At 43.0% G+C, this 14,818-nt stretch overlaps 1 protein-coding gene across 1 annotated transcript; it reads left to right on the top strand.

The window, feature by feature from the left end:
* The first annotated feature begins 8,729 nt into the window (after window positions 1-8,729).
* Window positions 8,730-11,525, top strand: LOC104608417 (uncharacterized). The gene is made up of 2 exons (XM_010274407.2): window positions 8,730-9,104; window positions 11,117-11,525. The coding sequence occupies exons 1-2, from the start codon at window positions 8,762-8,764 to the stop codon at window positions 11,344-11,346; spliced, it is 573 nt and encodes a 190-aa protein (XP_010272709.1). The 5' UTR covers window positions 8,730-8,761; the 3' UTR covers window positions 11,347-11,525.
* The last annotated feature ends 3,293 nt before the right edge of the window (window positions 11,526-14,818 follow it).

The raw sequence follows: 14,818 nt of genomic DNA, 5'->3' as shown, positions 1-14,818 counted from the left end.
GAACTAATCTACTTCACGGAGGACGATGCGCACGAGATCCAGTATCCTCACGACGACGTTCTAGTGATAAATCTGAGGCTCAATGACTTCGAAGTCACGTGTATCTTGGTGGACTCAGGCAGCTCGACAGATATATTGTTCAAGGACACTTTCCACAAGCTACAGTTACATCAAAGCAACCTAAAGCCAACAGGCACTCCCCTGGTAGGCTTCAACGGCGAGGAGGTCAGACCTCTCGGACGAGTGACAGTACCCGTAGAGGTCGGCATGTGGCCAAATAGCGGGAGGTTTGAGCACACATTTCTGGTGGTCGTGACTCCCTCTCCCTATAATTCCATAGTAGGTTGACCCATTACGCACATCTTACGTGCGGTAGTATCCACCTACTATCTGGCGATGAAGTTACCAACGGACTACGGAGTAGGAGTCGTGCAAGGTGAGTAGCTCGAATCTTGCAAGTGGTACGTAGCTGCCCTCAAGGAGAAGGCAAAGCTAGCGGAAGATGTCGAGCTCGAGTGACCAACGGAGTATGTTGACGAGCGAGCTGCCCCAACAGAGGAGACGGTCCACATCTCGGTCTCAATCGATGACCCGACCAAGACTCTCCAGATCGGTGCTTTCGACGAGCCACTTCACTCCCAACTAGTAAGCTTATTACTCAAAAACTTAGGTATATTTGTTTGGTCCGTGACAGAGATGCCCGAAATAGACTCCAAAATTCTAACTCATAAATTAAATATCGACCCCTTAGTCAGGACGGTTAGACAGAAGAAGCGCAAACTCGCGCTAGAACACTGGAGGGTAGTTGATGAAGAGGTAGGAAAGCTCCTAGCGGCAGACTTCATCAGGGAAGTCCATTATCCGAGCTGGGTAGCTAACACAGTTCTGGTAAAAAAGGCTAATGGCAAATGGCACATGTGCATCGATTACATCGACCTGAATAGAGCTTGCCCGAAATACTGCTTCCCGCTGCCCAAGATTGACCGCCTAGTGGACGCGACCTCAGGGCATGAGTTGCTGAGCTTCTTGGATGCCTATTCCGGTTACAACCAGATTAGGATGGACCTCGCCTATGAAGAAAAAATTGCCTTTATAACTGAGCTCAGGTTGTATTGCTACAAGGTCATGCCCTTCAGACTAAAAAATGTCAGGGCAACCTTTTAACGCTTTGTAAATAAAATTTTTGAGCCGTTAATCGGAAATAAAATCGAATGTTATGTTGATGACATGGTCGTGAAGACCTAGTTTTCAAATTTTTTGTTAGATGATTTACAAAGTGTTTTTCAAATTTTGCGAAAATATAATATGAAATTAAATCCCAACAAGTGTGTCTTCGGGGTCACCTCGGGTAAATTTCTAGGCTATATAGTCAACCGACGTGGCATCGAAGCCAACCCAAAAAAAATAAAGGCCATCCTAGGTATGAGACCACCTCGCAAGATAAAAGAGGTTCAAAGGTTGAATGGCCGGATAGCCATCCTGAGTCGCTTTATGTCCAAGTCGACAGATAGCTGTCTACCCTTTTTTAAAGCCATAAAAAAGAGTAAGGACTTCGAATGGAATGCAGAATGTCAGCTCACCTTCAATGAGCTGAAAAGGTACTTAGCTAGCACCCTAGTTTTGACCCGACCCGAGGAAGGGGATGTATTAAAGTTGTACCTCTCCGCGAGTGATGAGGTGGTCAGCTCGCTACTAATCAAAGAAGTAGATTAGGTCCAACAATCCATCTACTGTTTTAGCAAAGTTTTGCAGGATGCGGAGACCAGGTACCCCGAGATCGAGAAATTAACGTACGCGCTAATCATAGCAACTTGCAAGTTTTGTCTATACTTCCAAGCCCACACTATCATTGTCCTCACCAACAAGCCTCTGAGACAGATTCTGCTCAAGCCCAAGGTGTTTGGCATATTGACGAAGTGGGATATCAAACTAAGTGAGTACGACATCCGATATGATACTCGGACGACAATCAAAGCCCAAGCCTTTGCCGATTTTGTGGCGGAATGCACACTCAGTACCACAACTCCTGAGCTGATTGAGCTCGAACACATGATGGAAGCTTCAATCAGTGCAATGTCGGTCCCGGTTAGAGCAGGTCCAACCTGGAATGAGGAGCCCTGAATTCTCCACATTGACGACTCATCTAACCAGCAAGGAAGCGGTGCAGGAATGATTGTATACGACCCAAGCGAGGTGAAGCTGGAATACGCAATCAAGTTTGGGTTCGCGACATCAAACAACGAAGCAGAGTATGAAACATTGGTCGTCGGGCTAACCCTAGCAAGGGAAATGAAGGCAAAACACCTCATCATATGTAGCGGCTCATAGCTCGTGGTCAACCAAGTCACCGGTGAGTATGAAGCCCACGACCCCACTATGGCTGCTTACTTGGCCAAAGTGAGAGAGATCCTGCGTGGCTTCGTTTCCTACTTCATTAGACAAATTCAGAGGTCCGGGAACGCTGAGGCCGACGCCTTGTCTCAATTAGCTAGCATAAGCAGCAACACCATGCGGACCGTGTATATAGAGGACTTACCTCGGCCTAGCATTATCGAGGGGGGGCAGGAGAGGTCGCTCCCGTAGCACAAGCGGAACCGAGCAAGATCGACCCACTCGTGAGTTACCTGTTTCACGGGACCCTACCTGCAGAACGCAATGCTGCCCAAAGGGTAGAGCGTCAGTCAGCTAAGTACGTCCTTATAAACAAACAACTTTACAGAAGGTTCTTCATGCTCCCCAACTTGCGCTGCTTGTGACCCTCAGAGGCCGAGTACGTACTCTGCGACACCCATTAAGGCTTGTGCGATGGACACTTGGGGGGCAGGGCTCTCGCACAAAAGGTGTTGCGGCAAGGCTACTACTAGCCATGATGAAAGCAGACGCATTTGATCTTGTCAAGAAGTGCGACAAGTGTCAGAGGTACGCCAACATCCACCACTGACCTGTTGCCGATCTAAAATACATCACTAGCCCATGGCCCTTCGCGTAGTGGGGAATCGATATCCTTGGCCCATTCCCGCCAACGACTGGACAGAGTAAGTTTCTGGTCCTAGCTGTAGACTATTTTACGAAGTGGGTGGAAGCTGAACCTTTGGCAACAATCACAGTCCACAACATACAGAATTTCTTTTGGAAGAACATAGTATGTCACTTTGGGCTACCTCAGGTACTCATCTCCGATAATGGGAAGCAGTTCGAGGCTATTAATTTTTAGAATTGGTGTGCCGAAATGGGAATTCAACAAAATTTCACCTCGGTGGCATACCCCCAGGCGAACCGGCAAGCGAAAGTCACTAACAGAGCCATACTTCGCGGATTGAATGCTTGCTTAGCTCGAGCCAAGGGGTTGTGGGTAGACGAACTATCTAGTGTCCTCTGGGCCTACCAGACTACCATTAAGACTACCACAGGTGAGACTCTTTTCAACCTCACTTACGGCACAGAATCGGTGACCCTAACAGAAATCGAGGTGCCCACACTACACTTGGAGGCCTATGACGAGCTCTGTACCAATCTAGACCTGGCTTATATTCGGACTACAGCTTACCAACAGAGAGTAGCTCTATAGTATAATGCCCGGGTCAGAAACCAACACTTCCGCGTCGACGACCTAGTTCTTTGGAAGGTTATGGTACCTGAGCCCGGCGTTGGTAAGCTCAGACCGAATTGAGAAGGTCCATACCGAGTAAGATGGGTGTTTGGGGAAGGTACGTACGAGCTCGAGACTTTGGAAGAGAAGCTAGTACCTCGAGTGTGGAACATCGGCAACCTAAGAAGGTACTACTCGTGACCACCGAACTGGTCAAGAAGGATCACCGAACTGGAGAGAGGACTGCGAGTCACTCCAAGAAGCCCAAGGGCCATGATGCCGAGCTGACATAAGATCTCAACACTACGATAAGTCCTAGTCGCATCCTCGGCATAGGCAGATAAGTCCCAACCGCCTCTTCGGCATGGGCTGACATGTCTTGGTCGCCTCTTCAGCATATGCAGACAACTCCTAGTTGCCTCTTCAGCATAGGCAGACCAGTTTTCACGGCTGAGGCATAGACAGTTCGGGTACAAACCCTACTATGTCTAGCTCGTTAGCTCGACACAAAAGGTTGATCCCATTTGAAGTCAGGCCCGATGGCTTGACACAAAGGGATATCCGACACCTAAGCGAGTAGCCCGTGTGCAGACAGGTCGGGTATATACCCTACAGTATCCGCCCACCTCAGCGTACAATGATGCAAAGTTATCCCTACTCGTAGTCCAGCTCGTTAGCTCGACAATTCGGGGTAACCGACACTTAGAAATCTTCTCCTATTCGATTCAGTTTTCCAGTTCGGGAGTTATCTACACTTAGATGAAAAAAGAGATTCTTGCACAAGGATTGCAAAAAATATTTGTATTTCATTGATATGGCATGCCGAGTACAAAAAAAAAAGGAAAAAAAGGAAAAAAATTTATAGTACACCAAGCTCGCTATATTATAGAAGGGGGTCCAAGAAAAGATGCATCTAGTCACCTTTGTTGGAGGCTTCAGCAAGAGGATCCGTCTCCATGCGGCTCTCGCCAACACCAGTCTCCTCCTCCTCATCGAATAAGTCATCGTCATTTTCTGCTCTGGAGTCCAAATCTTGGGCAGCTTTGACGACCATCTCCTTTGTGATCCTCGAAGTGGTTATGACACTGAGGTCGAGTTGGGGGAACTCACGTCGGGTCAGCCACCTGCTAAGTTTAAAACCTTTGTGGTAGCTCGCCGTCCCCATCTCGACCATCTCTTTCTGGTACTCTGCTAAAAACTTGTACTCCTCTATGGCCTTAACCTTGGCCTCCTCCATTGCCTGAAGAAGTATCTCAGTTCGCTCCTTCATGTGAGCCTCGAGGTTCTCCACCTCCCTCTTCAGTGCTGCCTCCCACTCTGCGAGCTCCCTCTTCAAGGCCGCATCACGCTCCTCGAGCTCCTTCTTCTTTGACATTAGCAACGTGAGCAGCTCCTTCTTAGCCCGCACATCCTTCTTCAGCTGATTATTTTCATTGCGAGCTAAGTTCAGCTTGGTGTGGGCTTCACGGGAAGACTCCTTGGCTGCGAGGGCCCGCTTCAAGTTCACTTCGGACTGATAAGGCAAGGCGTGGATGGTGGAATTCACTTGCCAAGAGAAGAAAACGAGTGTCAGCATATAAAAGGCCAAGTACAAGATAGTTCGAAGAAGACGAGTCCAAAAACTTACCACCATGCAATGTGTAGCCGCTCGGGCTCCGAGCTGAGAAACCGACAGCTCAGCCCAACTAGCAACCTCCTCAGCATATATCATGCCCTTGCTCATGAGGAGGCCGAATTTCAGAGTCAAAATGCTTCGAGTTGCGTCGTCGCTGCTTGAAGAAGCAACAGCTCCCGGGGCGGGCTTCGAAGACGTAGCCTTCTCGGGCGCGCGGGGCGGGGAGAGCTTGCCCGAGTCCTCCTCGATCAGATCGTTTACTGGAGGTTGTTCGGCGGTTGATGGCTGGTTGGGCTCTGGAACGACTCCTGGCGGGGACTCAATGCAAGCTCTTTTTGAAGCTCTCTTCTTTTTCCCCTTCTTCATACTCTTGAAGAGTTCGTTGGCGGGGATGTCCATGATAGCTACAACAAGAAGCGAGCTGTCAGATATCATACCAAAGTAAAGCAGAGAGAAAATACAGCGAACTGCGACCTACCAGGGCATAGACCCGCATGCACAAGCTTCTTCTCGGTCACGATATCTTCGAACATCAGGGCGAGCTCCGCCCAAGATTGGAGCCCCTCTCTTGTCTTCAGTTCTAGCCTAACATCGGGGTCCTGGATGGCTGCCCTCCAATGAGTCGGGAAAGGCCACCCCTCAGTGTTGCAAACCACGAAATAGCGCCTCTTCCAGGTCGTGACCTTGTTCGGGAGCTCGTGCTAGAGTTTGAAGCCGGGATGAGGTGACAAGTAATAAGTTTGTCTGTGCTCGGGCAGAACACAAGATGAGTTCCTTTTGATGGAAAGAATAGAAGAAAAGATGTCGAGGTCAAGTGAAAGACTGTAGTCATGGAAAAGAGAGATAGTCCCTACGACGTTGTGGATGGAGTTCGGGTGCAACTGGTCTATGGTAATGTTGAACAACTTTATGATTTCTACTATTAGAGGGTGAAGTGGAAGACGAAGACCAACTACGAGCTGTTCCTCGAACTTCACGATATCATCGTGACCATGTTCCCAAGGGTAGTTACCTAAAGGGATGTTGTAGACGGTCATTAGGAAGTCTGTACCGGGCTACTAGGGATAAGAGCCTGTCCGCCGTCATTGTTGACGGGCCAAAGTTATCTGGCAGCCGACCTCGATGTGAGGTGGAAGCTAGGTTACCAGAGGCCTCTCTCTCCCCCCGGGGTGAGTCCACTTCAGGAGGACCGAGGACCGCTTCCTGACCCGAAGTAACCTCCTCGGTGGGACGAGGATCTATGGCCTGAGCTGAGGTACCCACCTTGACTCTAGTGGAATCACCACTCCCGTCTAAGAGGCTATCGAAACTAAAGCTAGACATGATGGAAAGACGTAGAATCGAAAAAGAGAGCTAAGGGAAACTCACCAAAAGAAAGACCGAAAAAAGGAAGGCGACCTCGAAAAGACACCGAACTGATGGACTTGAGCATGACCTCAGATGGCAGATTAGCGGACTTGTGGCGAAGAAAATGAGCCCCTTGCCCCCTATTTATAGCCGATGTGTTCGAGGATCAATGGTTGAGATCATCATGATCCAATGGCTCCTAGGAAAACTGATTGCACGACCCCCGAGCTTGAAATCGGTGTAGCACGTGTTTTGACATTCACGGAGTTTATAAACAGCCTTCACGGAGTTTATAAGACGCGACTTGCGTTATTCCTGGTTGAGCCAGGCAGCTGAACAGGTTCGACCAGTGATTCGCTCGTCAAGCCGTTTAGACCTCGTGCCAAATTCACCTGGACTCGTCATGAACTCTCCACACCGGGTTGAGACCCCTGGCTCGGGGAGTGGGGGGCAATTGATGAAGGGTGATTTGGCCTGACCTAGCGAAAAGGGGACACGTGGACACGACCTGACTAAGGGATGACAGCTCAGCCTGGCAAGCCTTGTTCACAACGATTGAGCTCGGGTATTCAACCACCTTGGCACAGAGTCACCTTGGCATAGAATCACCTCGACATCGGGGCACCTCGGCATTCAATCCAGTTTGGAACGAAAGAACCGAAGTATCAACTCGGGGCTACCGACCCGAACCGCCACGTAACAACTCTAGAAGTTTCTCCAGTAGACTCCGAACCTCACAGGATCACATCACGTAACGACATGTCTTATATTCCCCCTACCCAGATCGAGCAGAATTGATAATCTTTATTAATTGATATGTTACTCCCCAATTAAAGCGGAAACGGATCCCCTCAGGACGAAGATCCTGAAACCGATCCGCGAAACCTACGAGAGCTCAACTATATAAAGGCACCAACCCCAATGACACAATGTACACGTGATTTTTCTACTCTCTAGCTCTCTACCCCTCAAATTCTCAAAGCATTCAATTCGCACCACAACATACTAACTTAAGCATCGGAGCGACCTCGCCGAGTTAGCCACCCCAGGTTCTCTAATCCATTGTCTTGCAAATTCAACTAGCTCGTTGCTCAATTGGAAGCCATATCATCCTCCAGTAGAGAGTAGTCAGATCATGCTGCATCAACATATGTCTATGGTCAGATTGCTCAATTTTAGTCAGTTTACAAATGGCCAAAGCGAAACCGATCCAACCCAATCATGTTGGGAAAGTGTTGAACCAAAGCCGATTGGAAATATAGAAATCGGGTTAGTTAGTTTCATTAGTTTGATTAGGAATGGAAACGGGGCAGGGTGGAGACGAGGAACCTTTCCCCATCCCTATCCCTACAAAAATCCTCATCCCCGTCTCCACGAGGATCCCCACTCCCTGTCATTCTTTATAATATCAACCATTATATATTTTTTATTTTTATTTAAAAAATAAAAATAAAATAATTAAAATTTATAATCCTATTAGAAAAGATTCAAACATAATCAACCATATTTTTAAAAATATTAACATATAGACGCATGTGTACATATATATAAACGTATGTATATTTATACATATATATTAGTAGGGATCCCATGGGACGGGGATTGGGGGTCCCTACGGGGCAAGGAGTGCTCTCCCCGTCCCCACATCATCCCCGTCATCAGGGATGAAAAATTCCCCATCTTTATCCCTACAGAAAAAAGTCATCCCCATCCCTTCCCCATTCGGGGTAGATCTCCATAGGAATCAGGGAAATGAAAAAAATTGCCATCCCTAAATTTGATGAGAACAACCCTATCTAAAATTAATTATTGTTATTTTTTATATTATAAAAATATTAAAAATAATATATTAAATATAAATAATTATTAATTATTATATAAAACAATTGTATAATCTGTATAACCAATACATTTCTCACAAAACACATACCTGTAATTAATTATTGGCGGATAAAACTTTTTACGTCACCTCTTACTCGCTTTGGGCAAAAAAGTAAACGTGGCACCTCGAATCTCGAATTTGTCTCGTGCATTACAGTCAAAATCAACGGCATTAAAGAAAAAAACTAATGCAACTACAGTGGCCACACCAATTCAACAGCGCCACGTGTCTAATTAATGAAAGTAAAAGAAATCCATTCAAGCTAAAGCTATGAACCTAGTGCGCGCCCTCGGTTTTTCCGGTTTTCACATACACCTTCCATCGCGTTATGTACAAGCATCATGCCAACAGCCAAAAAGAAAAGAAGTCATTTGAGTCCTTTCTTTCTCTCAATTCTTTGTCTTTCTTTTCTGCTACTGGAATCTCGATGACGACGAGGATGGCGAAGCTAGCGTTATGGATGTGTGTGGTAGTGGTCGGGCTTGCTCTCCCGGCGGCGGCCTTGTTTCCGGCCGGCGGGAATCCGTGGGAGGCGTTCATGTATCCGTATCGGCCTGGCTACGGCAACGGAGGGATGGGGCACATGTATCGGAATCAGGCTACGCAGTCTGAGATGCCGCATCACTGCAGAGAGACTCCCAAAGCTTACATCTACACCTTACAAATTTCTGGTATGAACTTCTCTCTCCTCTTGTTCTTGTTTTACTTTGAAGGCACAAATGAGTGGAGATGGGCCAATAGGTATCGTATCGATGGCTTACCGATACCTCTCTCAGAGGGTAGCCGGACCTTAAATCGATTCCTCTAAATCGATTTCAAAAAAAAAATAAAATAAAACTTAAAAAAAATGTACCAACACACCCGTATCGATATTTAGAACATTGAATCGGATTTCATGCTTCAGGCCTGGCCCATTGTTGGGTGCAGTTCTTATCCATCCGGCCATCCGGGTGGTCGAGGGTCAGGATTCGATCCATATCCTGTCTGGTTAAATGGATGTCATTTGATTCATGAGCTGACCTGTTTGAATTAGAGCACAGGATCCAGCTCTCTATGCTATATATAATCGGATCGGATCGGATCAGATCAAACCGAGAAGAGATATGGACCTGGATCAAATCTACCTAGATTTGATTCCAATCCAACTATTATTCGAATTTGAATCAATTTATATCCATTGCACTACTAGGGTACTTGGGGCCTCGACTCTGGATGGAATAGAATTAGGGTGGATAAGGATTCGATGCAATTATAAATGGATCTGATTTTTGAAGATCCAGACCCAGTTACATTGAATTTCGGTTCAATCTTTTCAATCGAGACATTTTTAACTTTTTTCTTAACATTTTGGCACGCTTTTGGTACGTTTGGTTTCTACGATTAGGATGGAAAAGTGAGATATTCCCATTAGATTTCCATTTTCATGTAATTGTTTGTCGAGATGGGATGAGAAATCGTGTGATGCCAATTCTCAAAATCAGGGACGCCGGGTCGCACATATGCGACCCCAATGAAAAAGAAAAAGTCAAAGAAAAAAAATATCGAGCCTTTTGACTGAAGCACCATTGTCGATTCTCGTTGTCTCCCTGCATCTACAACGGTCAAGTCTCTGGTGACGTTCCCGACGATATCCGACCAAGGTAAGACCCATGACCACTAACGTTTGGCGATTATTTTTATTCCGTTTTTGGGTGTCATCGATCTCCTCATGCCGCCAAGAAGAAACGGGCAAACGGTGGCATTGGTGTTTTTAGGCTTCGACGACCTCTCCCTTTTAATGGGTTTTCATCTGTATCGGTGAAGGTGGCCTTGGTGTTCTCTCTCTCAATCTCTCTTTTTTTTCTTTCATTTTTGTTGCCGTTTTAGGGCGCTGACAATATCAGGTTGCCCCTGTTTTGGACGCCATTGATTCCGGCGGTGTCTAGTGCATGTAGATGAGATTCCTTTAAGATCTACTAATATATTTGATTTCTTGTAGTTTTCTTTATCGCTAATGTTGAGCTTTCATGCCTTTCAAGCCTTAGAAAGAGTTTTTGAAGAACATCATCAGAACCTTCTAGGCGTACCTAACAAACCAAACATAGGACACCCCAGTGAGAAAATAAAATTTTCTGTTTCTCATCCCATCCCTTCCCATCTTTTCCTTTCTCAAACCAATTTTTTTAGAAAACAAACGGACCATTAGGAGAAGTATTTGACTAAAATTTACCCCAGAGCTTTGAAAATCTATACACAACTCTGACATAGTTTGAAAAGTGGTAAGCAGCTCTGATTTAATTGAGGTCCCGTTTGATTTGTGGGAATAGGGGTCTAAGTCAAAATCAGAATGGGCCAATTAGAATTCTATTCCCATTCTTGGTGGAATAACATTCCCCCATTTAAGGAAAGGTTATTCTCTCCCTATTCCTTAAAAATGAAATCTCATTCCAACTGATTCTAATTTTTATTTTAATTTCTGAATCAAACAGACTATGAAAACAGACTTTTCTGATTCAAATTCCGAATGATTCCATCTCAATTCCAATTGCAAATCAAACGGGCTCTTAATTACTCCTTGCATCATTTTCTATGGAATTGATAGGATGTATTTAAGGCACTACATGTTATCCTTAATAGCCATTTTATTTCTTCAATTCAATTATTGTTTTCTGTTCTAATTTTGTAATTATCATCATGGTGGTAGGTGTAAAGAAAGAGGATGTGAAAGTCGAGGTTGGGGAAGGGTTTCTGATAATCAAATGTGAGGAGAAGAAATACGAGAAGGAAAAGGGTGAGCTCCACTGGTCGTATGGACAGTTTTGGAAGCAAATCCCACTCGCAGAAGATGCTAAAGGAGACGACTTTCACTCAGATATATCTGATGGTATCCTCACCATTACTGTTCCTAGGCATTCTCATAGAAAAATGCTTTAAATGCTACCAGATTAACAACTCACCACAGCAATAAAGATTGTATGGCGTTGGACATAATATACGAGCACGCTAGGGTGCTTTTGCTTTATTAACTCCATGTAAATAAATAAATAATTCGATGTGGGGTCACAAAACATCTACAGTTTTAATTTAAATGGTGGTGATGATGATGTTGTGTACGTAATGCTTATATTGATATCAACTTAGCAAGTTAGTATAGTAGTTTTTTTTGGGAGGTGAGAAAATGGGTAGGTTCTACCTGAAATCGAATAGAATTTATTTCGAATTGGTCTTGAATCGATTGTACCTTGTTGGATAGGGTTTGGTTCTAAGTTCTTGGAACTGACCTCATTCATGTCGGTTTCAAGGTCTAGGGTTTATCCCTGCCCGAACCGACCTGATGAACCCGTCTTGATTGGTCTTGGTAGAATAGACCTTGTTGGAACTTGGCTTAGAACTGAACTTGCCTTGAAATAAACCCTATCATACTTTTGGGGATGTAAAGATTTGAACCCAAACATTTAGGGTTACAAATGCCATGGTCTCACTTGACCATTGAGTTACTTAAATGATTTGATCATTTATTTTCATTTTAATATTTGAATATATACGATAAGTAGTGTAAAAGGTAATGTTTATAAAATTTAAATTTAATTTAAAAGTTTTTAACCATATAGTGATAATCTATATATAAATTTATCCAATTTAATCAATAAAGATAATATAAATTTTAAACTATATTATATTTATTAAAAATTAAGTTTTTAAAGAACATGCTTTTTATTTGTGAAGGGGGAGAGTAAAGAAAGTATACGTCATATGGGTAGACCCTAGAATCAACTTTCATAGAGTAGGTTCTTGGTTTTGCCATGAAACCGAACTGGACCAGCCATGCTCACCCCTAATTTTTATGGTTTTTGCTATAAATTTTTGCAAAATTGCTTATAGAGACACCCAAACCTATTCTCTCATATTATATCTCTGAAACAAGGTGCTTTTATCAAAGGTCGCTTCATTGGTGATAACATTTTTATGGTTCAAGAGATCGATGGTTGTGAAAATTAATAGGAAGAATAGGGGTAGAGATATATAACCGAAACCTCTGATACGTTGAGCTGCGACTTTCATTTCTAAAGTTTTGAGGAAGTTTGGTTTCAATGAAAATTGGATTAACTTAAGTTTGGTATATGCAACTGTTGGTTTTTAGTTCTCATTAATGGTTCACCTTGAGGCTCTCTTAAATCCTCAAGTAGACTTTTTGTTTCCCAATTTCTTTATTATTGTTGAAATACTTAGCAAGGATCAAAATTTTGATACGATACACATCGTATTGAGTGTATTATATCGTATTTTTTGTGTTCTGAATTTTATATATATATATATATATATAAATATAAATCAACATAAAAAACTAAAAAGATATAAAAGCTCATGATTTTTAGTACAGATACACCGAGGTGTAATGATACTTTGAACCTTGGTACTTTGTAGAGGCATGTTAGTCTTTTTGTCTAATTGTCATATTGATTACTTTTGCATGCCTGATGGTTCTATAGGGGTGCAACTTGGGTGAGCCCAGCCTGAGCCCGAACCGGCCCAACTTGGAATTTTACTTGGATTGGGCTTGGATTTTCGGTCCTCAGGCTGGGTTTGGGCCCAAAAAGTCGTTTTTTTTTTATTTTTCGGGCTGGGCTCGGGCCTAGCCCTTAGGTAGCCCGAACCCGGCCCAATTATATACATGTATACATATATATGAGTATAATGTAAATGTTGCATACATATTTATATATATTTACATACATATTTGTATATATAACATTTGTATAGATATTTTGCATACATATTTATATATATACATAAATATATGTATATATATATATATATATATATATATATATATATTTGCATAAATATATTTGTATATGTATAATTTTAGTGGGTTTATTGACCAACCCGAACCCAACCCGAATGCATCAAATTACAGGGCGGGTTGGGAAATCGGGCTTGACCTCGGGCTCGGGCCTTAAGCCCAAATTTTAGGACCGGGCCTGAGTTTACCATAAACTTGGCCCAACCCACTCGACTTGCACCCCTATAGTTCTATGTGTGTCACAGAAACTCTTTGTGGATAATATCATTATTTTTGCAAAAAGTTTAAAAAGGGATTTATAGGATTTGATGGATTTTCTTAATCAATAAACAAAAATCTTGCTTCGGTGTTTAAAAGAAAAAAAAGAAATGGCTCCCTTTCTTTCACTGGTTTTGCAAATAAATGGCTCCCTTTTACTTAAGTGGCCCTATTGAAAGGAAAAGTCTAAGAATTAAATATTTTGATGATCTTGTTAGCAAAATATGCAAGAAAATTGAGGCGTGGAAGGCAAATTTTTTTGTCAGCTGTGGGAAACTGATTCTGATTCTACATGTTTTTCAAAGTATGCACATCTATTATCTATATTAAGTTTTGTGGAAGTTCCCAAGGTTGTTATCAATCAAATTTACTATTTCTTTGCTAATTCTCTTTGAGGCGTGCTTGGGAGGAGGCTTGGGAACATGTTTCCTTGTTGATGTTGTCAAAGCTTTTAGAATTAAATCTAGTTTTGAATTGATTGAGAATACCTCTCTTTTGGTCGCACTATATGATGCATAATCCTAACGATGAAATCATTTGAGCGAAACACATTTGAAAGGCAGGTTAATTTACCCACAGAAATTGCTGTCTTTATGGGGAGATTTCATGAATGGCTTGATTGCATCGATGAGAATATTAGGCTGTATTTGGAAAAATATGTAAATAAGTGTGAATGCAAATGTGTAGAGTGTAAAACGGTTCATATAAATTGTAAAATTGGGTTAGTTTTGCACTGATAAATTTATCTTCTTACCAAACAGACTTTTAACTGTAATGGATGCAAACATGAATTCCAATAAAGCATATGCTTTTTTTTTTTAATCAAAAGCCCACTTGAATGCAAATTTACTTCTTTTTTATTGATGTACTTTTACATCTTATTTTCAATGTAAATATGCATTGGTCTTGTCATTTGTCAATGCATAAATGTAATGTTGTCAAATACAGGCAAAAGTGAACCAGAGTGCAAATTTACCCTAAACCAGGATTTACACTCCATTTGCATTGTTTCCAAATGCAGCCTTAAAAAGAAAGGTGTTATGCTTGCTTCCAAATGCAAATGTTATGGCAAGACTGACCAAGAATCTATTGATCATTTATTTTCCAGTTAATATTTTTAACATTCACATTCATAGATCATAGCATGCTTGTGACAGGGTTAAGAGTTGGTGGGCTTTATGTGATCAAAATGGTTAAAGAAGCCAAGGCCTCGTTTAGTTCACTCACTGGAATAGGGGTTTGGAATCGGAACTGGAATGACCCATCTAAGCGAATGGTCATTCCCTGCCTCTCCCCTGGGAATGAAATAGGTACTGATTTCAATTTTCATTCTCATTTTTATCA

Source organism: Nelumbo nucifera, chromosome 6 (genome assembly GCF_055504915.1).
Source record: "Nelumbo nucifera cultivar China Antique chromosome 6, China Antique-T2T, whole genome shotgun sequence".
Lineage (NCBI taxonomy): Eukaryota > Viridiplantae > Streptophyta > Magnoliopsida > Proteales > Nelumbonaceae > Nelumbo > Nelumbo nucifera.
Note: the sequence above shows the minus strand (reverse complement) of the source record. Positions and strands in the feature narration are given on the sequence as shown.

Excerpts from the sequence above, each read along its gene's own strand:
- LOC104608417 (XM_010274407.2), top strand. The coding sequence starts at position 8,762 with ATGTACAAGCATCATGCCAACAGCCAAAAAGAAAAGAAGTCATTTGAG. Across the intron at positions 9,105-11,116 it reads CTACACCTTACAAATTTCTG|GTGTAAAGAAAGAGGATGTG; the intron begins GTATGAACTTCT and ends TCATGGTGGTAG.